Source organism: Mycteria americana, chromosome 7 (genome assembly GCF_035582795.1).
Source record: "Mycteria americana isolate JAX WOST 10 ecotype Jacksonville Zoo and Gardens chromosome 7, USCA_MyAme_1.0, whole genome shotgun sequence".
In the NCBI taxonomy this organism is placed as follows: domain Eukaryota; kingdom Metazoa; phylum Chordata; class Aves; order Ciconiiformes; family Ciconiidae; genus Mycteria; species Mycteria americana.
In genome coordinates, this window is record NC_134371.1 from 40,647,016 (window position 1) to 40,670,201 (window position 23,186).

Genomic DNA, 23,186 nt, shown 5'->3' on the forward strand with positions numbered 1-23,186 from the left:
TTATTTGTTTTGTTGGCTTTTATTGAGAGTGAAAAAATAATTTAAAGCAATTATCTGTACAGGGGGGCAGGGGAATGATTAGCTGGTTGGAGGATCTGTGACCTGCCACGGCCAGGCCAGGGAGGGTTAGAGGGGGTGATTTACAGCTGTACAAAAACACAACAATCCCACCGAGGAGGAGCAAAGGGTGGAGGACACCTCTTGAGCTCTCGCAGGCCCAGAGGGTGGGAGGCTGTGCAGGGGCATGGGGGACCAGGGTCTGGTCAGAGTGGAACCAGACCCTCAAGTGACCTGCAGGGGTGTCTCCAGCATCTCCATGAGGAAGGTGTCGATGGGGGTGTCCCCAATCAGCTTGAAGAAGAAGAGGTGCTCCAGGCACTTCAGCCCGATGGATCGCAGCGCTGGCAGGCGCAGAAGGAGTTTGGCAAACCTGGAAGAGAGCAGAGTCAGAGGCATGCAGGAAGCACCGGCCACCCTCTCCCACGTGTTTCCAAGCCTGCACCAGGGGCTCAGGAGAGCAGAGCCCAAATCCTCCCCAAAAATGCCTTGGAGAATTCTGTCTTAGATTCCCCTATGCTTTCAAAATAAGCATTTCTCTCCGCCTATGTGGAGGAAATATGTATCTTTTCAAAAAGAGAATTTAGCATTTTTAAAACTTAAAAAAAAAAAAAAAAAAAAAAAAAGAAAAAACTGAAGATACATCAGATACATCCAGATTCTCTCTCCAAGACTTGAACTAGTGACGTACATCTCCATGGTGCCTTTTATATCCTTCTTGACACAGTCTTCAAAAATCCCCGGCCCCCAGAGAGGGTGCACAACCCCTCAGCAGTGCCTCTGCCATCCGCTGCCTCCTGTTTCGAGGCGCAGCTGCAAGGGGGTGCAGCAGGCAGACTGCGTCCCCCTCCCCACGGCCCGCTTGCTGGGCTCTGCGGTCACATCCAGAGCCAAAAATAGCAGAAGATGCTGTGGGTGCATCACTTGACTGGCGGTGACAAGGAAGGATCCGGCTGCCCGCGTTTCGAGAGCTTGGCCAGCAGAGGGTAGGATTGGATTGAAAAGCAAAAAACTTGCTCTCGCCAGCACCCTAAAGGCTCTGGCCCAAGATTAGGGCACTGAGAGGACAGGCCAGCCTGCGGGAGCCGGGCTGCTCAGGCCGTTTGGGCTGGTGTCCTGCCCTTGCTTTGCTCCGGGGACTCTGGCCCAGGGTGGCTCAGGCAGAGCTAGCGCAGACACCCCTGCCTCAGTCTCCTCTTTCCAGGGTGGGAATTGGGCTGCCCTAAGGTGCCTGCCTTGCCTGGGGACACTCACCGCCCTGGCTGCTCGGGGTACTTCTGCTTCGTGTAGGCTTCCAGTGTGGCATAGACCTTCTCCCGCAGTGATTCTACTTCTGAGGGGCTGGACAAACCCTTGGCATCTGGATGAGGGAGAGAATACAGATAGGGAAGAAATCACTGCAGAGGGGACCTGTCCACTGCCAGCAGAGTGACTGCATGCATGGGCAGGAAAGGACTCGGGCTCTCTTTAATCATGCATCCAGGGACTGGGACAAATCTGTCTGCAGTCCTGATGCTCACTGCCACAGCCCTCCAGCCTGCGACCTGCTGAGGGCATGCTGCGAGTCACCTGGGACTGCCCCAGGCCTCAGACTCACCTGGGTTGAACAGGACAATGGCTCGCAGGCATCCCAGTTCCGACTTATCCATCTGCATGTCTTTCATTTTGGACACCAACTCTGTCAAAACCCTGCATGTGAGGGACATAGGTGGGCAGATCATCAGAGACAGGTATGGACAGCAAGGCTGGGGGCTGAAAAGCATCTGGGACAGGCACCGGGAATACCCCCAATTCCTCTCTGCAGGAAGAGGCAGCTTCGAGGGACAGCCACCCCACACACTGCTCTTCTACATGTGCATCAGCAGCATTCATGGACCCGAGCATCAAATTTGCTCCCGTTCTCACTTTGCTTAGCACGTGGCCTCTGTGCTCTGTTTGGACTACGGAGAACAATTTGCACTCACTTGAGGAAAACCACATGGGTTTTTCTCCACACTTCACTGTGCAAAACATGGGCACTGCCCTTACGCATGCCAGTTGTGCAAGAGTGGTAATGCAGTGTCCTGCCAGGCAGGGAGCAGGCATGGCATGGACAGTACACGTAGAGTGGTTATATGAGCAAGTTGGGGTTTCAGGCTTTGCCAGCTAAAGCTCTTGCTGATCAGTATTAGCTCTAGATCCAGTTACGGCAAACTCCTGAAAGAAGGCAGAGAAGCATTCCTCCCCCTGCGCACCCAACCAAAGATCTGCTTCTGCAGCCGCAAATCTCTTTCCAAGGTGCTTTCACCCCATTCTTGGTTTTTAAGCCAGTTGAGTGTCCCCTCCTCATTTTAAGCTAGCTCTGGCCCAAATCACCATGGATTTGCTCTAGTTCTCACTAAGGACATGTTTCCTATTCAGAGGAGAAAAACAGAGCCAGCCTGGCCACTGCTGCTAGGGGATGACAGAAACAGGCCACATACCTGTCGAAGATGGAGCCCACACCAGCACTGTGAGCACTGCTGCGGTGCACATGCAAGCCCGTGGCCAGAAGGATGCCATCTTGCACCGACACGGAGCGGTGGGAGAAAGAGGCAATGAGCAGCTCATTCCAGCCTGCAAGAAGAGGCGTGCGGGACACAAGAGGTAGTTCAGCAAAAAATCAGTCCCACATGGAGCAGGAGAGCTGGTTTCTCCCTGCTGGCTTCAGACTCAGCTCACGGGAGAGGTGGGACCCCGGGTACCAACTGCACCCTTGCCAACACTGCAAGGGGTGGCAAACCCTGACCAGCAGCAAGGAAGGTGCAGAAACAGACTCAAAGTGTCCCCCCCCTCCCCAAAAGAAAAAAAATAAAAAAAGACGTTGGGTTTTCCTCCTAAAAAAACCATATTCCTTGCATCAGCAACCCCTTTACATCATTTTGCACATTACACACTAATGTGCCCCACACGTAGTAAGTTCTGCAGTTATAGGAATTGCATTAACAAGACACATTTATTCACTCTCCCCCAGCCTCCTACATGTCTGCATGAAGAGGGGAACAAACAGCAGATTCCACTGCCCCATCCACAGCCTCTGCCAACCGCTCATCATGGCTCAGGATGGGTTGCTCGCCCTGTGACAGCAGGGATGGATCAGCTCAGGATCTCCCATTCACCATCCAGCCTGGCTGGCATGGCACACAACCCAGAGAGGGGACAGGGGTACCAGGAATAGGCCCAGAGGCCACAGCTGGGGGACGTTACCTGCCCGGAGGAGAATGACTTGGTCCTCCAGCGTCAGGTCAGAGAAGTGGGGGATTCGCTTGGCCCACTCGACGAGTGTGAAGAGCTGCTTGTCAGCTGCGTGGCATATGTTGGTGACAGGGTCGTTTGTCTAATAAGAGCGATATCAAAAGGAAAAGAGCAGAGGAAAAGAGAATTTGTCAATGTAAAATCTTTGATAATCACTGTGTGCACTGCACACAGTATCGCATCAAGTTAGTGATACTCAGAGCCACAAGTAAAATGATCAAATTGCCAATAAACTCAGCTGCGCACTGTTAGGAAGAGAAGACAGTTATTACTACTATCCCCTCTACAACCAGCCAAATCAGCTGGTTGCTAGACTTTTCTGTTTACTTGCTGTTCTTTGCAAAGCAAGTCCTCCATGGCAGGCTGCAGTCCTGCTCTCCAGGGCACACCTAAAAGCCATCAAGCAGCCTCTGAACAGGCATGGACAGCAGTTTTATCCAAACCAGTAAAACCACAGCAGTAAACCTGCTGTGTCCAGCTCCATTCCAGTCCTGGTCACTGGGGCAGAGCAGCAGTGCCCAGGGCTGTGCAACTGTGGAAGCCAGCACAGGGCTCACTCTCCAGCATCCAGCTATTGTCCTATCTACTCACTGAAACCAACGGGAACTGGAAAAAAATGCTAGGAAAATAACGTATAGGCTGTTTTCTAGTTGTGATTCAGAGTAGCTTCAAAAGCAAAACTGTTGGTGATTTTTAGGCAGTGCAAAGCAAAAACCCCTTGCAAAATGCTAGCCGTTCACGTGGGGTTTGTCTTTTCAAATCGCACCTCAAAGGCTCTCATCTCAAGCTGCAAGTGATTTTAGTGCCTCTTACTGAGCTCTCTGTGTTCACGTCGCTGTACGCCTCCGTCTTGGGTTCGACTGCCAGCTCAGCTTCCAGGATCCTCTCCACAGGCATGTCCTCGCTGCCACTGCTTGTGGACTCGGCCTCGTTCTCACTCCGCTCCCTGCTCCTCTGCCTCTCCTCCTGCACAGCTGCAGGACAGAAACACGGCTCTTTACACCCACAGCAACACTCACCTGCTCACAGTGGGTCCCCTTTCCTCTGGAGAAGGGATGAGAAACACCCTCGGGAGGGGAAGAACAGCAAATAAATGGATATTTCAGATGTACATCCATTAAAACGGCTGCCCCCACCACCCCCCAATAACTTTGGGGTTGTTGTAGACCAGTGGCCTCTAAATTTGACAAAACATCGTGATTTCCAAGGTATGAAGCTCCAGAATAGAGGAAAGAGGAGTTGATACCTCCAGGTGGCAGCCTGGACTCGGCTGTCACTAGATGCTGGAGGAGGCAGGAGGGACCCAGCACCCAGACACTGAGGTTTGCTGTGCTCGCTGGGTGCTTTGAACAGTTCCTCACCCCCAGCTGGATCCACACGCTGCCTGCCTCATTCCTGAGCAAACGCTTACCCAGCCGGGCCCAGCCCTGGTGCCAGCTCTCCCTCCACCACCTCTCTTCCCAACCCACCCTGCTAGAAAGCAGTTCCCAGGACCTCTGAATGCTCCAACGCCTTCACTTTCTTCTCCCATCTCTGTACATTTTCCAAAATATCTGCTGGCTGGAGGAACAGTGTCACTGAAATTCTCTCCAGATCTCAGCTATTAATTCCCAGGGCTGTTGGGTGTGTGGAGGACAGGTCAGTGTAGGACGTGTACACAGTATGCCAAGCCTTGTGCTCAATAGAAGTCCTGGGTGCACATTTTTGTTGGAGAAATCCCAAAGGGAAATAAGAAAATCCTGCTAAAAAAAAAAAAGTGACCAGCAGGTGTCATCAGTCTAGCTCATAGCTGGGGAGAAATGTCCCAAAACTACAGTCCTGCTAGCATCACGCCCCTGCGTGAGCATACAGCACTAGGCAGGGGCCCAAAGTGCCCCGTAACCCCTAAGGGACAGGTAGGCAGCTGGCCTGGTCTCAAAGAACAGCATGTAATGAGCTGTAGGCATTTATACACCTGAAAGGTTCAGTGGGGGAGAAGCTGGCTGCAAAGCTGGCCCCTGCCACACAGGCATTGGTGCTTCGCTGTTCAACGGCTTAATGGCTTCCCCACCTGTTAGCTGAGCAGCAGGCAGTCAGCATCCAGAGGAGTGGGAAAACCACCAAGGCCACGGGAGGAAAAGTCCTTTAAGAGGAGAGGGGACCTGCATAAACACCAGGGGACACCAAGGAAGGGACCAGCTCAGCAAACCCACAGCTCACAGCAAGCCTGCGGGAGAATTTGATCTCCATTTTCTCAATTAGGTAAGTGCTGCTGGAAGAAGGGTGTGACAAGCTTTTAGGTCAGATACTTGGATCAGGATATTTCTTTCCTATCTTTATAGCTTTGCTGTTTGCAGTGGTGTCAGGAAATAAGCCCTTGCATCAGCCTTGCCTTACCCTGGCTTACGTTAGGGTGCTTTCAGGGGAAGGGCCAAACCACGGGAGGTTCCTCAGCACTGAGACTCATGACCACTTTGCAATGCTCAGCGCTCCCCTGCGTTTCTGCCAGCTGGGAGGATGTGCTTCCCAGCACTGTCCAGCTGCTGGAGAACTGGCAGCGCCCAAGGAGATGGCTCAGTGGGGCATCCAGTCTGGCGCTGGCCAGGGAGGGCAACACGGGACGCACATATGTGCCAGCCAGCTGGGGGAAGCATTTGTCCTTTTTAGGGTAATGGTCAGGAAGAAGCCAGGGAAGTGTTTCTCAAGTCATCAAAATCTTAGTGAAAGAAAGAGCATGCCAAGGAAATACCAGTCCCATCACTCAGCCCCCAAACTCATCTGGGATTCCTTGTTCAAGCTGCAATCTGTCCCCAGTTTCTGCAGCTCCCGGAAAGCCCCTGTGATTATTGCAGCCAAATCCCTGCAGGATCCACCAAGATCCTGGGGTTTAAATTTTCACACTTGCAAAGGGAAGTTGCATTGACACCCTGGTCCTCTGAACCACTTTGCACCCAGCTGGAAGGGAGAGATGTGCCTGGGATTAGGTGTTTGATCCAAGCTTGGCATTTTGCAGTCCCCCGCTGCCCTAAGTCGTTGAGGCAGCACAGCACTGATGATGCTACAGGGAACAGGATGAGGTTCAGCCTGCGCCCGGTGTTACAGCTACTTACCCAGGCTCTGCCCTGTACAGTCTGAGGTCCCGCACAGGGAGTAGCTTGCATGCTCCGCAGTGGGACAGTGTGGCCTCCAAAGGGGATGGCTATGCTGCCTGCTAGCATTCAACCCTGGAAGCGGCACAATTATTTTATCTTGGAAAAAAGCAGCTTAAAAGCTGTGCTAGTTGTCACTACCTGACCTTGCATCTGTCAGTATAATTTGGGAGAGAATCCAGCTCAGCGGTCCTTGCTCCACCAAGGAGGAAACAGATAGCTGCAGGGGGCAGAGGTGGACAGATGAACACCCATGCCATTGGACTTGCCTTTCCTTGCAGCAGAGACTTACTTGGTGGCGGCTTTTACGAAGACCTTTGCACTCTCCAGAGCTGTGTGGGAGAGAGGCAGGGCTGCAGGACCCACCACAGACAGGTCACCCTCAGCAGCTCTTGGAGGCTTCCTTCAAGTCAGTGGACAATCCCTCTAAGTCCAATTGCCTCAGGTTGGATCCTTGCTCCAGATCAACACCTTAGGTGGTTTGGGCCAGAAACACAGTGCTTTGTGGGTTGCAGTGAGTGCACATGGAGTATGGAAGAGCTGCATGAACTGCTTCCATACAGCTCTCTCCTGCAGCACAAAACCACCACAGGATGTGAGCTGTACCAGAGCTCATCTCCAAAGGTGAGGTTAAGAGTGGAAATGACAGAGAACTATAAAATAAAAGATAGAAATAGATCATTCAGCCTTATCTCCAGTGCAAGAATTAGGTGGTGACAAATGAAGCCAGCAAGCTGAAAATGAAAAAGGAGGTTGCTCTTCACACAGGAGACAAGCAGGCTGCAGGACTCCTCACTGCTGGGTGCTGTCCACAGCAGGGGTTTACAGGTGTCCAAGGGATCCAGGCCATTAAGGGCCACTAACTAAAGGCAAGCTTGGGCCAAAATCAGTTAATAGGTTCAATAGTCACCAGTATGTGTGTTTAGGTGGGATGGGAAGAAAAATACAGTGTAATAGCTTTCCCCATCATCCTCATTTCCTTTACGAAACAAGGTCAAAAATGCCCTAAAGCTGTCAGTGTGGGTTTTTGGAATGCTCCAGCCTTGGAGGGCTACCAAGCCAGATTTACCCTAATAGGGTAAGGAAAATTTCTGTAAGCCCATTCCATCCACCAGCCTGTGCATACCTTCCCTCTTCATCCCCATCGCGAGGCACTTCTGATAGCGGCAGTACTGGCAGCGGTTGCGTTGGCGCTTGTCTATGAGGCAGTCCTTGTTGTCACGGCAGGTGTAGATCAGGTCCTTCCGGATTGTCCTCTTGAAGAAGCCTTTGCAGCCCTCACAGCTGTACACCCCGTAGTGCTTCCCTGGGGAGGCAAGGGGAGGCCATCAGTGGGCAGGGAGGCATCTGCCCTTCCTCCAGGGTGGAGGAGCTCAAACCAACCCCAAAGGTGAAAAAAACTGGCTGCAGGGTATCACCTTAGCAGGCCTGACTTGGCTTCAGTGGCTCTTAGCAGGAATAGTGACCAGCAGCAGTCAAACTATAGGACCACTGCTTTCCTGTGGTAAGGAGGGACTGCATCCCAGGGGAAGGATATGGAGCCACATCTTAGCTGCAGCGCAAGTGCAGAAAAGCCATAGGTAGCGAATGGGGTGTACTGATATGGAAGGGGTCTGCAGGTCTCTGGGGTGGGAGAGAAAACCCAGGCACAGCCAAAGCCCAGCTAACACAAAGCACAGGTAAATAAGAACACAGCAATTTTGATACGTTTATCTTTGATAAACAGGGAAAAAATGTAAAATGAGATTATACACATAAGGGAGAAGAGCATGGCTTACAGTTTTGCTCTCTTTTGGGCACAGCGCAACTAATCTGCAAAACAGACAGCCTGCCCTTGGGTGAGCCAGACCCAGCTACGAATCCTGCAATGCCAGTATGGCCCCAGCAAGCCTCTGCAGTGTTCACTCCTGCACAAGCCTTGCTTCAGAGCATCAGGGGAGTTTTCATTGCACAAAGCCTTCCCCAAGAAAGAAAACCTCCTACCTGAGGACCTGTCCCCACAGATGGCACAGATGTGTTTGGCTAAGGATCCTGGGCTTGTAGATGGATAACTCATGTTCCCGATCCCTGGGAGACCCGGCAAGGGCTTGACATCCTCCAAGCTGCTGACATTGTTCAGGACGTTGAGCTGCAGAAGCAGAAGCCACAAGACAGGTTAGAGGGTCAAGACTCATACCTCAATGAAACCATCCCCAAATCGAGCTGACCCCTCCCTTGCTGCTCCTGCTGGGCTCATCCCACAAGCTTATCCCTCGCAACTCCATGGGGCTGCCATGGGCAGACAGACATCCTCTCGTGAATCCAGCTGGAGGGGTTTAAGCAGATGCCTGGTAGCAGATATTGCCTCTCACCCTGCCCTGATGCAGTAACCAAAGCCAGGACTAAGCAGAGCTGGAAAAGGGCAGGCAGCAACCCTCAGCTGCTCAGTTACAGCCTCCAAGCAACAAGCCTGGTGGGATCCTGCCTGCTTCATTAGAGCATGCTGATCACTGGCTGCTTGCAGCCTCGAGCACTAACAGCTTAGTAAGGAAGAGCTTTGCAGCCAGGCAATTTGTTGCAATTAAAACTGCACTGCTGCATGGCTAGGGAAGCTGTAATGATGTTTTTTTAAAAAAAAAAAAAAAAAGTGTTAAGTGGGTTAGCTTCCCTGCCTGCTGATATGCAAATCTACATAAACACATGAAAACATGGCCATCTTGGTCACTCCCGGGGACTTAGGTTCCCAAACATCATCACCGGCTGGAGAACGGAACAGATTTGGGGTTGCCAGATTAAAAAAAAAAAAAAAAAAGGGAACAGGCTGAGCATCTAAAATCAGCTGCAGTGAGATGCAGGCAAACGGCCCAGAGCCCCCAGCTGAGATCCCCGGGAGCTGCTCCTGGCTGCTGCAAGTTAAAGGTTACAAACCGACATCGATTAGAGACCAAAGCCTGATGTTGCCCAGGGCTTCATTTTATTGCTATTTGCTTTCGAGCTGTTGTCGACAGGGCAGTGAGGATTAAGGGCCATTGAGTACGTCTTGTCAAAAGCTGTCTGGGCAGAGAAATGTCTCTCCAAACCCACTATCCAATCATCTTTCCCATTGCCATGCTTTGAGGGCTGGGGATGGTTTCTTCATAATTGAGCTTGTTTTTAACAGTCACCCCAATTTGTCAGCTAAAGTTCTTCTTCCCAGCAAGAGGGCAGAAGCAGGGACAGAAAACAAGGCTTTGGATAAAAATCCAGCTACAGCCTTTGTTACAGTCTCCATAACATCTAAACCACTAGATTTCATGCATGGTGTTGCAAGTTCTCCATTTTCTCCAAGAAATTGCCTATTTCCATGAAAAAGTGTAATAATTTCCACAGGGAATTTCAACAAAGAACAAGAAGGGTTCATCCCATTGGGATTTTTGGACCTGTCATCAGAAAAATAAAAAGGTGAAGCCTGTTTTCATCTTCCCTCACCACTGTCCCTTCATTTTCAAATCTTCAAAGGTCTGATGACATTGAAAATACAAATTATCCAGCAAAAATTACCACATTAGGAGCCAGGTTGTTTTGCCCCACTGGAAAATAAAAGTGTATAGGGAAAAATTTGCCAGAGGAACAGAGGTTCGCTCTCCCCAGCAGAGACACAGCCCAGGCACTGGCAGCTGTAAATCCTGATGCTTCAAAATCTGAACTTGGCCCAAGGAAAGGAGAAATCAACCCCTTTCTCCCCACAAGTGTCCAGCCACCTTTTTTACCCTGAAAATTTCTTTTTGGCAAGATGCTGAGCCAGGAAGAACTTTTTATGGTTTAAAATGTTACTCAGAGCTCAGGTACCACCTTTTCTTTCTCTCTGGCTCTTTGAGACTATAACGGGGGGGTGGGGGTGGGGGGGCAGGGAACGGGGCAGTTTTAGCCATCAGTGTCCTCGGAGCTTGACTCCTGCAGGTTAAGTGCAATCATGTATGATATCTGGGACAACTGCTTGAACCCACATCCATTAGCTGCCTCCCTGCTGAATCCCCAAGGCCCAGCTGTCTCCTTGCATTAGAGCCAACACAAATGAAACCTGCTCCTTGGAGCTGGGAACTTGGCGTGATGCCCAGATTGGGGAAACCGCTTCCTGGAGCATCCCCAGCCCCAAAGGAAAGGCTTCCAAGCAGCCAATGCTGCCACCAGCTCCACCTCCACGAAGTACCTGCCCTGGATGCCACGGGCACAAATATTGTCAGGTTGATGGGGACCAGTCGGGTGGTGCGAAGGGAGGAAGGATGCCCAGCATGCCCACTGCAGACAGCCCAGACCCACGCAGGAGTTGAGGATGCTGGTGAAAGGTCAGCCAAACCTGCCAAATCACCCTTATACTCCCTCAGAGCTCTTCAGGGGGCTCCCCATACCATCTTCTCCCAGCCTTGGTGGCAGGCGCTAGGAAGAGCTTCAGACAGACCATGGTGTAGCAGCGGGGTATGGGGCAGAGAGGGCTCAGGGACCATCTCCTCGCTGCTTCTTCAGCAGGAGCCACGAGGCTCTTGAGCACTCCCTACCTTCAGGTCCCACTGACAAAACACAAAGTCTTGTTAATAAAAGGCATAATTTCCACTTAGATCTGGACCCCCAGAACACTGGAGCACACTATCAAAATTCCACACTGCCACCGTGGTCCCAGCCATGCCAGAGGTGGTGCCAGGCTCTCGGGGCAGTGTCTCCCTGCCCCTGCCCCATAGAGCCACCCCAGCAGGCTCCCAGCCCATCCGTGGCTCTGGGGAGGCACCGACCCAAACACCCGGGTCTCCCCCCTTTCTGGAGGGGAAACCTCAGCACCTGAGTGAGCTCAGGCAATAAGGATGGAAGTGCTTCATTTTTCTCCAGGCAAAGTTTATATGCAACAGAGTATGGGGCTGGCATTTAGCATTAACATTTGACTCTCTCTAGAAAGTCTGTCTCCTTTCCAAATAATGAAACAAAGCAGATATCCTTTTGCAGGAAGAAGGGGAATGCTTCACATGCTGCAGCCCTTGGCTATCCCAATTACTTTCACGTACAGTAATTATACACACCGCAATAGATGCAGTGGAGGGGAACTGGACCGCACCCGTGGTGAGAACAGACCTGGGAATTAGCTCTCTCTCCTTATCATGCAGGGTATTTTGAAATTTATACAGGTGTCTCCTCTGTGTCTGTGGCAGGGGATTTATGCAGAAAGATTCACATGCTGGAAATTGTTCTTTACAGCTGATCTCCCTAAGCGGCCAAAACACACCAGACTCCCCACCAGCCAACCCACTCCCCCAAGTTTTGGGACTGTACTCAGTCTGAACACCATGAATTGTAGCGAAGCAAGTGTGCACATCTGCCTACCTGTGGACTGGCATGTGTCACAAAATTCATGCCCGGGGCCGAGGACAGAGTGACAGGGTGTGAGCTGATGGAGGACGCGATGACTCTGTATGGCGAGCCCAGTGCGTTCACCGGAGACCTGATTGCGTTCACGGGGGACGGCAGTGCCCGGGAGGTGTTCGCAGGGGCCTCGAGGTAGTTGTGGTGCCCGTCCACCGAATTTCCCGTGGAAAGGCTTGATGACGGGCTCACAGATGTGGAGCTGGCATGAACAGGGGAATCTACAGGGAGAAGCAGAAAGATTAAATACTCTATGAGCAAGGCTGGCTGTACAGCAATCAGCTGCCCAGCCTGGGTGATGGCAGCTTAGATGCTGGCCAAGGCTCAAAGCCAACCAGCAAACATGCCTTATGCTATAAAGGGAAAGAGCAAAACATTGGTTATGGTACGGGAAATAGAGTTACATACAGCAACAAAACATATTACAAAGATAATACTTAATAATCAAATCTTCCTTCACTGCTTCGGTGCATCAGCTGACTTGGGAAAAGGCATGCTGCCTGCCTGCCTCAGGCTGGTTTTCTCTGAACTATTCCCTGAGGTCCCATTTCTTTTGTCCAAGCCAGCTCTAGAGACAGCGCACATCTGAAACCATGAAATCCCCACCGATCAGGCTGGAAACCCTAAATGCTCCCTGTGCCTTATGAAGCACCTTTGCTCCCTGCGATGGCTCAGGCATCGTGCTCAGCAGGCTCCTCTTCCTCTTCCCGTGGTTCAGCTCTTCGCCTTCCCACCCACGTACCTCTCCACCATGCTATTTCATATGTTCCTCCAGCTCTCAAAACTCGCTGCCAGCATCTTCAGGAGGAGCTGGAGCAATGCAGGACAGAAACTGCCCATGACATGCTAGCAATGCAGGTGACAGGACAAGGCACCCACAAAATATTCTGTCCATTACTTCTCCCCACGTAGTATGAGACAGAGCAGAGACTGTGGCCACACAGACGTGCCTGGGCAGACGGTCTCACAGCCACAAGGAAAGAGGGTTTCCTCCTTCCACACTTAAAGAGCTGCAGTGCACATTGCCAAACTGAGCCTCACAGTAGCCCCATGAGATCAATCTGCCCCTGCACCACGCTGCAGAACAGGTGGCATAGAAAAGCAATATAACCTTGATCATTGCCACTTCAGGGCAGCCTCTGAGGCTGAACACCTCACCCAAGGCCTAAATGCTGTCTTCTCTAAGACCAGTCTCAAACATTCAGAGGGTATATGGGCATCAAATGCCCACTAGTCCCAATGGGTTATGTATCTAGCTGTATTTTAAGGATCTATATGACCTTTTCTCCCTCCCCTAGAATTTACCAACCCCAGTTAGCACTAGCTGTCGTTAACATTTCAGTGAACCATTGTTTCTCTGTTGGTTTTTCAACACAGGAGATCATTCCCTGGAGTAGCAAGGCAAAGATGTTGTGTGGGAAGGTCACACTATTGGTTTTCCACGGCTGGCATAGAGGATGCTTGTTCCCATTGCATTTGCAAGTAAGGCAGCGCTTTGGTGTTTTGTTTGTTTGGTTGTTTTTTTCCTCCTTTTAACATTATTGCAAAGTTATTTACGTGACAGTGTTTGTTATTTTACCTGAAGTAACAATCAAATCTGATTCAAAGGGAAGATGCACAATAAAGACGGGAAAAGGTCAGCTTGCTGAATAACATTAAAGACATTTGTCAGAGTCAAGGAGGACTCGATCCACCGTTATCAACCCACTTCAGACTTAATTCTGCAGAGGGAGGGGGAGAAAAGGTCTTTGTCAATTCTTGCTTTGGCTTTTTGGATCAATTCTCCCAGTGGGAAAGCAATGCGCAGCAAGAGGAAGCCGGCTCAATGACAACAGCAGAAGCCTTGGAGGCAGTGAGGCGGTCTGGAGGCAGAGCCAGGGCTCCTGCCTGCTGCTGGAGAGAGTCACCCCGCGTCCCCCTGCCACCATCATGGAGACACGCAGCCTGTTTTCTGTTAGCAGACTGCAAAATCCCTACTTTGTAATGGCTTCCAAGCGCAAAAGCCTTTCACTCCAGAGACAGCTGCCAGGAGAGCCTTTCGCAGCGGGCAGAAGACGTGCTGTTTGCCTGGCCCGTGCCTTACCTAAGCGCTCAGCTCAGAGGCACCTCAGTTGTTTCCTGGGACTTAAAAGGACCATCCTGACTTGTGCCATTATCGGCTTCAGAGAAAAGCGAATACATTTTTCATCACCTCCGAGTAGTCTGGTACCACAGTATGCAGTCCTCCCCAGCATCTGTAGCACAGACTTATAAAGAAATTGTTTTTATGCATCTTTAAACAACTACATAAAAAACATTGCCTTTGAGGATTCTTCAGCTTGGAAAAGAAGCCACTGAAGGGGAGATTGGGCAGAAATCTATCATACCAGGACAGCTAAGGAGAAGAATGATTCTTCATCCTTTTCCATTAACACAGAAAAGGGCATATTTTGAAAGCATCATGCAGAAGATTTAAACCAATAAGAAAAGACTCCCAGGAGAGTTATTTAACCGTTTGCATTTACACCAGACCTTACAGAAACACTGTCGCCACTAAGTTTCTCCATTAGGAAGGCTCCAAGTTTCATAAGGACCCAGAGCAATGCTTTCACCCAAGGAGACTGCTGGCCAGGGCAAGCCCGATGGTGTGCTTGTGTCCATGCCAAGAGGCAAGTGTTCAAGGGCTATGGCCAGGGGAATCCCCTAGCCCCCAGGATGGGATCAAAGGATGAAGCCAGGAAGCCTGGAGGGCTTGTGCCTACCTCTCTTACCCCAGCAATGAGACACCAAAGGGGAAGCATGAATGCATGAAGGAGTGTTTGCTGGTGGAGATGGATGGATAAATGAAAATATCTACTGGAGAGCACACAGGTGTAAAGCCAGGCTCTGCCAGGGCCTGATGACACAAACCAGAGTTAACATGCTTGTTTCCACCGTGCCTGGCCACACTGTCCTGCCAAGGCTGTAATAAGCCCATTGGTCAAAACCATCAGTGTTAACTTTCCATTTACCAATGAACAATTTTATCCATCTGTTATAAACTGTAATACAAACCACATTTAGAAAAGCAGAAACAAAACAACAACAATAAAAAAATCAAAGCAAAGCACTCCGGCAAGGTGGTCCAAACTTTGACTTCCAGTCCTTCCCTGGGATAAGTTTACCAAGTCAGTCCTCGAGGGAGGAGAAATGCACCCTCCCGCACCTGGGGAAATACTCTCTCAGCTTCTCATTTTCAGGCTGGAGTGCTCCGAGAGGGATGCAAGATGTGACTGCTACTAGGTTATCGGCTTGTGCAAGCAACAATTTGCACAGCTGGCAGAAGGCGTGCAGGAAGAGCCATGCCAAAGCATCCTTGACACTGGGGTTACTTATTCCCTGAGCTGAGTACCCTCAAAGTTGTTTCAGTCTAAAGGAGCCAGGCTGGCTTGGAGCAAGCAGCAGAGATTGCAAATCTGATTCATTTTGGTCGAAAACAGCGTCATGCATCTCCCAACAGAAAGCAACCAGAAAGGCCGTGGGCTCACAGGGACGGCATGACTTTCCTCGAGGTATTTCCTCCTGTCATTTGGGGGACGAACAGGAACATCAGCAGGGCAGCAGAGCGGGACCAGCACAGAGCTGCTCTGCGATGGGGAAGGAGCTCTGGGACAGAGCAGGGGGCACTGGGGAGACGGGACTCAGTCCTGCGTGCCAGCCGCAGCCGGCCGCCTCCGCCTCTCCAGCGGCATTTGGCACAGGTGACATTTACACAGGCCAAAGCAGGCCCCGAGTCTGTCCGTCAGGTAATGTGAGGTGACAAGCGATGCCAGGGATTCAGCCAGCTGCAGCGGGGCCCCACGGAGCGGAGAGCAGCCCCGCGTCGGGAGGCAAGGGTTCTGCGGCTGGCACAGCCCCTGCCCGCGAGCGCCGAATGCAGCTCCCAGACTGGCCAGGTCCCCCACGTCTGCTGGGGAAGACCGGCTGAGACCCTGCGTCAGGGCTTGCTACTGCTTTTAACCACCTACTTGAGATTCAAGACCAGCTTCTTTCCGATCCACAAATGGGGCTGTTTATGTCTTTCTCCCCTGTCTCCCTCCTCCACATTCATGCTTGTACAAGTAGTTTCCTGAAGAGAGGTTCAGGGAAGCCTGATGTTGTATTTATTTCTCTGCTGGAGGAGCAGGGGAAGAGAGGACAGGAGGGAACTGCCTTGTGTGGATTCTCTGACGTCTCCACTGCAAACAGGCAGCGTCCAGAGAACCCAGTGCCTCAATCAACCCTTTACAGCTCTCTTGTACAGAAACGCACACACTCCAGCCTTCTCTTTGTAGGAAGCAAAGTTTAAAAAGAAGAAACTTGCTCCTGGGTGCTTCGCTGTTTCAAACTGCTTCCGCAAAAGTATCACATCACTTGCTGCAGAGAGCAGCTGTGGGTTGGGAGCCGGCACACAGACACAACATCCATCCTGTTGCTTTAGCATTCAGAATAACGATCATATCTAATGTCAGCATAGACAACTCTGCTTACATTAGAAAAAATAGTGAGGGAAGACCCTAAGAACTACTCGGTTCTCTGCATTTTGAAAACAGTGCCCTTGAAGACATAAGCAACAGCATTAATTTCACCCACCAGCCACTGAAGCCAAGCAAGGACACAAAGCTTTGATATTCTACTTCCACCTGTGTTTCACCTCCACCTTAGCAAAATCCTAGTCCAGGGATGGCAAACTTGCATGAATAGCCTCAAAAAATCAGGGATAGATGGACACCATCTACATCATAGCAGATGTGCAGGTGTCCAACAGATGCACCTGCAGAGCACAAAGCTCCAGGTCCACCACACCAATGCTAAACAGCCAGGTCTGGGCTAACACAGTGTGCTGGTTTTGGCTGGGATAGAGTTAATTTTCTTCCTAGTAGCTAGTATGGGGCTACGTTTTGGATTTGTGCTGAAAACAGTGTAGTAACACAGGGATGTTTTAGTTACTGCTGAGCAGTGCTTACACAGAGTCAAGGCCTTTTCTGCTTCTCACCCCACCCCACCAGCGAGCAGGCTGGGGGGGCACAAGAAGCTGGGAGGGGACACGGCTGGGACAGCTGACCCCAGCTGACCAGAGGGATATCCCATACCATATGGCGTCATGCTCAGCATATAAAGCTGGGGGAAGAAGAAGGAAGGGGGGACATTCGGAGTGATGGCATTTGTCTTCCCAAGTAACCATTAGGTTCCCTGCTTTTCTGGAGATGGCCAACACCTGCCTGCCCATGGGAAGGAGTGAATGAATTCCTTGTTTTGCTTTGCTTGCGTGTGTGGCTTTTGCTTTACCTATTAAACTTTCTTTATCTCAACCCATGAGTTTTCTCACTTTTACCCTTCCGATTCTCCCCTCCACCCCACCGGGGGGTGGGGGAAAGTGAGCGAGTGGCTGTGTGGGGCTTAGTTGCTGGCTGGGGTTAAACCACGACACACAGCTAAACTGGTCCAGGACCAACGCTAGCTCGATAATGCCAGCTTGGATACTTCTGTGCTGTGAGCACTTCACAGGTAAAGCTGGGGCAGGCGTGGAAGCAAAGACTACCTGCAAGAGTACGCAAGTGACCCCAAATGCCTCAGCAAAGGCAGTAGGAAGAGAGGTGTCCAGGCTGCAAGCAATAAAGCTGTCTTGATTTTCACCCAAATAATGGCAGGAAACACCAGTCTCAGCAATTACATCTGAGCAGAAAGTAGAATGAGAATGCACAGAGACCAGAAACATCCAAGCCGCACATACACTATCTATTTAACCAACATGGGTTGCAAGTTTGTTTTGGTTAATGCCCCTTCAGCTCTAATACCTAGCAAAGCCTTGAGAGGAAAGGTATCAGTGTTAAACACTGGGGTCTTTCTTCAACTAAGGCCTAAAGCAATGCTATCTCCCGAGTCCTCCAGATCCCTGGCAAGCCTAGAGATGATGATAGGTTCAACCTTCACAGTTTTGTTTTTAATGTCAGAGAGAATCAAAAGCTGGAACAAACTCTTAAATTAATGAAAAACATGCCTGTGCTTCTGAGGCCTCAGATATATACAGAAAGGGTTCATTTCATTGGCAGGCACAATTAAAGGTGCAAGTTGCCCTGCCTGACACACAACTAGCAAAACTTTGCAGATACTTCATCCTCCGCAGATCAGAGAGCACCGAGAAGTGGGAAGAGACATGCAGAGAAGGACTGATTTCAGCAGAGGAGCACGGGCGTGCGTGGGAGGTACAGCTTGGCAGGCAGCTCGTCCTTGGGGACGACCTTCAAGGGGAAATACCTGTGAGAAACACTCCTAGAATTGGATGCAGTTAGGTAGCAGGGAGCCCATGTTAACTGGAACCAAAGTTTTGCTGCTATGACTGCAGACGTAGTTTTTATTTAATACATGGAAGCTAAACTGAAAAACCATTCCCTTTCTGGTGATATTTTTAACTGTCCAAGCAGACTTCCACAAGCAGTACAGATTGCCATGCTAATGTCCTACAGAAAGGTTATTGGTTTTGCCTTGCTTTTAACGTCCAGTAACCTTTGTGCTTCCATCTTTCTGCTCAACTCTGAGTCAATAAATAATGCAGCCTTCCTGTGACAGATAACATCACGGAGGAGCAAAAACTTCTGGAGGTGTGCTGGCACTTATGTGAGCAGGGGCTTTTGCAACAGGGATCTGCACAGGGCAGGAGACCAACAAGCAGGAGAAAGTTTCCCTCAGCTCTCCAGGTGGTGGGAAGAGCAGCTCCCTTTCCTCTCAGGTAATGCTCCTGTGCTGCCCTTGCAAACAGGGGCCACCCAAAACCTGGCCCACAAGAGGCAGCGGGCTGGAAGCACATGAGACTTTCACCTGCCCAGGTGCAGGCTCAGCATCAGATCCTGTTTTGAGGTCTTGGTCTGATTTGACTGAAATTGGACAGTGGGTCAATAGCTTAATATGTCCAAGGACATTTGGACAAGACACACCTGCAGTGTAACCACATATGCTCCTCTCCAGGAAGCCAAGCTAAGGAGGAAGGAAGGAACAAAATCCACAGAAGCTACACAGGCTTTACCATGACTTTGACAGGAACCATGCATTACAGGGTAACTCTATGCCTACGGTGATCTTGCCAAGCAAAGACTCCTTTAGCAACTGCTTGTCAGGTAATTAAAATAAGGACTGCAAGCCAAATTTACTCACCCTAACAAGGTATCACATCCCCCCGGTGACCACAGCAATACACAAAAGTTGGATAAAGTTTCTCCTCCCCAAAGAATTAAAAGTTGTTGAATTTGACGCCTGGAGGGTTTTTCATGATTGTCTGATCAGATTTCCCACCTGGCCAGTGGGATCTCCAGCACAGCATCCACCAGGAAAAAACATGCACAAATTTCTACAGTGGTCTTTAAACTCCTGGAGAGGCTACAGGTCCCCATCAGAAAGGATCCCACCAGCTGCAGGGTCTGTGGCTGCCCCAGGCAATTGAAGGCAAGTGTCTCCCACTTTAAAAAAAAAGAAAAAAAAAAGGAAAAAAAAAAAAAAAAAAAGACATCTGCATTTCCGTAGCTGCAGGAGTTGCCCAGTCACTGGATTTTCTCACACCTTTGCTGTGTCAAAGAGCCCTCTTCCATCTTCACATACACAGTTACAGGTACAGACATGGCAAGCTGTGACACCCAGGGAAAAAGCATCCTACAGGTCACAAAACCTGGGACCATCACAGGCGAAAAGGTGTCACACAGCTGGGCAACAACCCCACTCCAGGCACAGCCTGGCTTTTCCTCTGCAACTCTCCCTGTCCCCCAAACGACCTGGCCTAACCCCGCTTTGCTTGGGAGAGCTGACAAGATTGCAGCCGGAGGTGGTGTGGCCACAGGCCAAGTTACATGAGTACTAATAAAAGAGACTTTGTGGAGGAGCCAAGTTAGTTCTTGTCCCCAACCAACTGTGCCAGAGAGTGTTCAGAGAGAGAGGACAGCCAGCACAGCATCTTTCCTTGCCCTGGGAGCTGGGCTCCGGATGAAATGCATCCTTCTGGAGAATAAAAACACATTTTGAAGCCCTTTCCTTGCTCCTATAGCCCAGGCTGTGAAGGCAAATCCATCTGCCTTAGTGCACATCTCCTGCTTTAGATGTGTAAGGGTGACTCATCTCAACACTTTCCCTGCTACTCTACAAACTCATCTGTAACACTTCAGAGTCTGTCCTTTTCTCATCACAAATGATGTGCTTATTAGCAATTTGTGTATGTACATTCTCAGCCAAATTCAATGGTGTTATTCAGATATTTAAGATCAAAGTGGCAGTCATACACACCATCAAAAACGTGTACCTTATTTCTAACCTGAAGGCAGATAAAATTAAGTTAATGCATACGTAACAGTTACTTGAATGCAAAAAAGAAGAAAAGTAAATACATGCGCTTTTTTGCTGTTATGCTCAAAATAAAGCCCAGAATTTCAGAGCTAAAGGAAATTTGAATACAGTGAGAGCTAGACAATCCAAACAGGAGCAGCCACATCACCTTGGCTCTGCTCTCCAGCAACACAGTGCAAGAACAATGAATGCAACAAGGTAATAGTCTAGTGCAGATACTGCCCTTTTCCACCATCCTGACGTCCCCCTTCATGGTGACAGCGCAGGCAGGACAAGGAACAGTTTCATAGCTATTTTAAAGGAGGGGGGAGCAGCAAAGACAATGAACACATTGCGGGCCTGCCAGAGACGCAGGTTGGCTGCGTGGGCTTTGCGGTGAGGATCGCAAGGCAGCGGGAAGCTGCCACACCACCCCCCCACGGATGGTCACCGTGATCCATCCTGCTTCATCCCCCTCGAGGCCGGAGCGTCATCACACACAGCCCACGGGCCCTAAAGTTGCCTGGCCAGAGCAGCAACCGCCTTCTCAAACAGCCAGAAATCCATCTCTGCAGACCCAACAACCCAGGGAGAGGCAGCCCCCACACCACCCGCAGGCCCCCAGGCCCCTCAAGCTGCCTCAGGAGCGTGGAAGCCTTCCAGCTTTGAGGGGAGCGTAGATGTGAGTGGTGACCTGCAGTTCCATAGTGTCCAGGGAGCATAGGACAGGCCGGAGCGACTGTTTTCAAGCAGCCAAAACGAAACTTGGCCAATGCTTTTGCATCTCTGTCAGAGGTTCACCTGCAGAAAACTCCTCTGTTTTTCTAAACGAAGTTAGAAGCAGGTTAAAACACCAGTTAAATATACTTTTAAATGAAAGTTAAAGTTCCAGTGTATTGAACTGTTGGTGGGCTGAAGAACAGTGCCTTCGCCTTTATTAGTGGAGCAGAAATACCTCTGCTCCTACTACCAATTTCCTCTCCTAGAAATCTCCCAAAGCCTCTGCTGAGTGCTGTGACCCCTGTCTCTACAGGGATCTGAGCCTGGTTCCTAGGAAGATCAGTTTGAATGCCACTTTTCTTTTGCTTCCTTGTAAATTTGTAATACTCAACAAATTAAACACAAAGAACACTTCCATTGTTTCAGTCTTATTGCAGCAATAAGAGAGAATTTGGCTTCTTTGCTTGTTCCTTAAAAACACCAGTGAGCAATAGATTGTCCCAACAAGTCACCTCTTTTCTGCAGAAACTGCCTAAAAAAGGTATTTTGGAAAGTCAAGTGCTTATGAAACTTGGGGATGACTTGTTGCAATACCAATGACTTTTCTGGATTTGGAGAATTACCAGAGGTGAGCATCTTGTGCAAGAGGGAGGAAAAAAAATATACACATAGTGGGAACATTCCATGTGCAATCCAATGTCTGCACAAACCTCTCTAGCAGAGAAATAACAGACTGTTGTATACAGCCTGGGGGCCTCCAGAGTGAGTCCTGGAGGCATTTACCCACCCTGAAGGGCCTGGAACAACTTGAGAAGCTTTCCAGAGATACTAAGACTTTGCACGTCCACGAGCGACAATGCATTTTAACTGTCCTGGAGCAGCATCAATATTTTGCCAGCAGCCACCACGCGGGTGCTCCCAGCCTCTTGCGGCCAAGCACCCCAACCTGCCTGCTCCCTGCCTTGGCTGGGGAGCACCCTACAGCTCCTCAACCCATTCCCCTTACACATCCCCCATGCTAGGGCAAGAGGAATAACTTCAGATAAAAATAATTAGCGAGCCCCAGTAATTGCAAAGCCCGTTTCCCAAGAGCAGTTCTGGATTCTGCAACTGGGGCTTGCTCATGGCTGGCATGCGCAGGGGTGTTGCAGCTCGCAGCCACGCAGACGCAGCCCTTTGCAGACCGCTGTCTCGCTGTGCAGCCCATTTGGCTAATCTGACACAGCTTCACGCGATTATGGTGGTATCTGTGTCACAAGGGCAGGAGACAGCCACTGGGCAAGGAAAGAGCCCTCTTTAGATTTTCTTGGGGGCTGTTTATGTTTTAAAAAGTAATTTTTTCCTCCAGCAACTTAATAAAAATGCAATTGGAAAGATACTTACTTGGTTTGATCCTATTCTTTCAATGAATAGATTCAGTCCATCACACACAAACATATATATGCATCTCAAACGCCATGGACTAAACTTCAGAGCAAAGAGTCATGGTTTGACTCAAGCCTGCATAATTTCAGGCAGCTTGGTTTGGCTGTGCTGAAGTTCACAGCACATATAAGCACAGGACAGCTTCAGTCATAAGCAGAAGGCACCACAGGTTACAGCCACATACGAGCTAGGTTAAACACGCTTTAAAATTCCCTTTATCCCCCCCCCCCATATTTCTACTGTGGGATCAGTTCCTCTAGCTAACCCAGAAGGCACAGATTGCAAACACAAGTAAAATACTTACTGCCAAAGCCCGCAGGAAACTTAATGAAGTGAGGATAATTCCCATACATGTTTAATCTTCAGTTCATCTCTTGCCTTTTTAAACACAACTGCCTCCTCTAACTTCAAAGCTGCCCGGAGCGTGGCGCAGCCCGCCGGGGTCGGGGCATGGCTCTGCAGGAGCAGGGGCTCTCGGAGGGTGCCGGGGCAGCTGCCTCCTCCCGCGGCCTCATCCTCGCTTCACGCCGGCAGCAGCTGCTGGCTGGGCTGAGGCATGCTCTTGTTCTCCGCTCAGGGCTGGCTCCGCTGCTCAGCTGTCTCGGCTCCCTGCGAATTCACGGCGGACCGTCCGGGTAGCATAATCGCCCGGAGAAGACGCCGATCAATGCGTGACGGCTCCGGTATAGATGAGAAATTGGCAGGAGGGGGGGGAGGTTAAGTTGTTCAGGGGAGGAGCGTCGTGGGGAAGGAGGGGGGTGCTTTGCTTTTCCGCCAGTGAAGACTCGATACAGTTTATTAGTTATACTAGCCCCAGCCATGTGGAGGTGTTTTCCAGGCGCGCGAAGGGCCAGCCCTCGCCCAGAGGGGCTGGCGCCCTGAGGACGGGCCAGCTGGCAGACAGGGCAGGAG

At 50.4% G+C, this 23,186-nt stretch overlaps 1 protein-coding gene across 1 annotated transcript; it reads right to left on the reverse strand.

The window, feature by feature from the left end:
* Positions 1–226: 226 nt before the first annotated feature.
* Positions 227–15,894, reverse strand: RXRG (retinoid X receptor gamma). The gene is made up of 12 exons (XM_075509144.1): positions 15,812–15,894; positions 15,332–15,449; positions 12,772–12,835; positions 11,787–12,046; positions 8,442–8,586; positions 7,585–7,764; positions 4,144–4,304; positions 3,283–3,412; positions 2,520–2,652; positions 1,655–1,746; positions 1,312–1,417; positions 227–430 (listed from the first exon to the last, which is right to left on the reverse strand). The coding sequence occupies exons 1-12, from the start codon at positions 15,892–15,894 to the stop codon at positions 283–285; spliced, it is 1,620 nt and encodes a 539-aa protein (XP_075365259.1). The 3' UTR covers positions 227–282.
* Between the last annotated feature and the right edge of the window lie 7,292 nt (positions 15,895–23,186).

Coding starts and splice junctions, on each gene's coding strand:
- RXRG (XM_075509144.1), bottom strand. CDS start 15,894: ATGAATGTGGAGGAGGGAGACAGGGGAGAAAGACATAAACAGCCCCAT. Junction 15,450..15,811: donor AAGCTGGTCTTGAATCTCAA/GTAGGTGGTTAA, acceptor GCTCTGTCCCAG/AGCTCCTTCCCCATCGCAGA. Junction 8,587..11,786: donor TGACACATGCCAGTCCACAG/GTAGGCAGATGT, acceptor CTGCTTCTGCAG/CTCAACGTCCTGAACAATGT.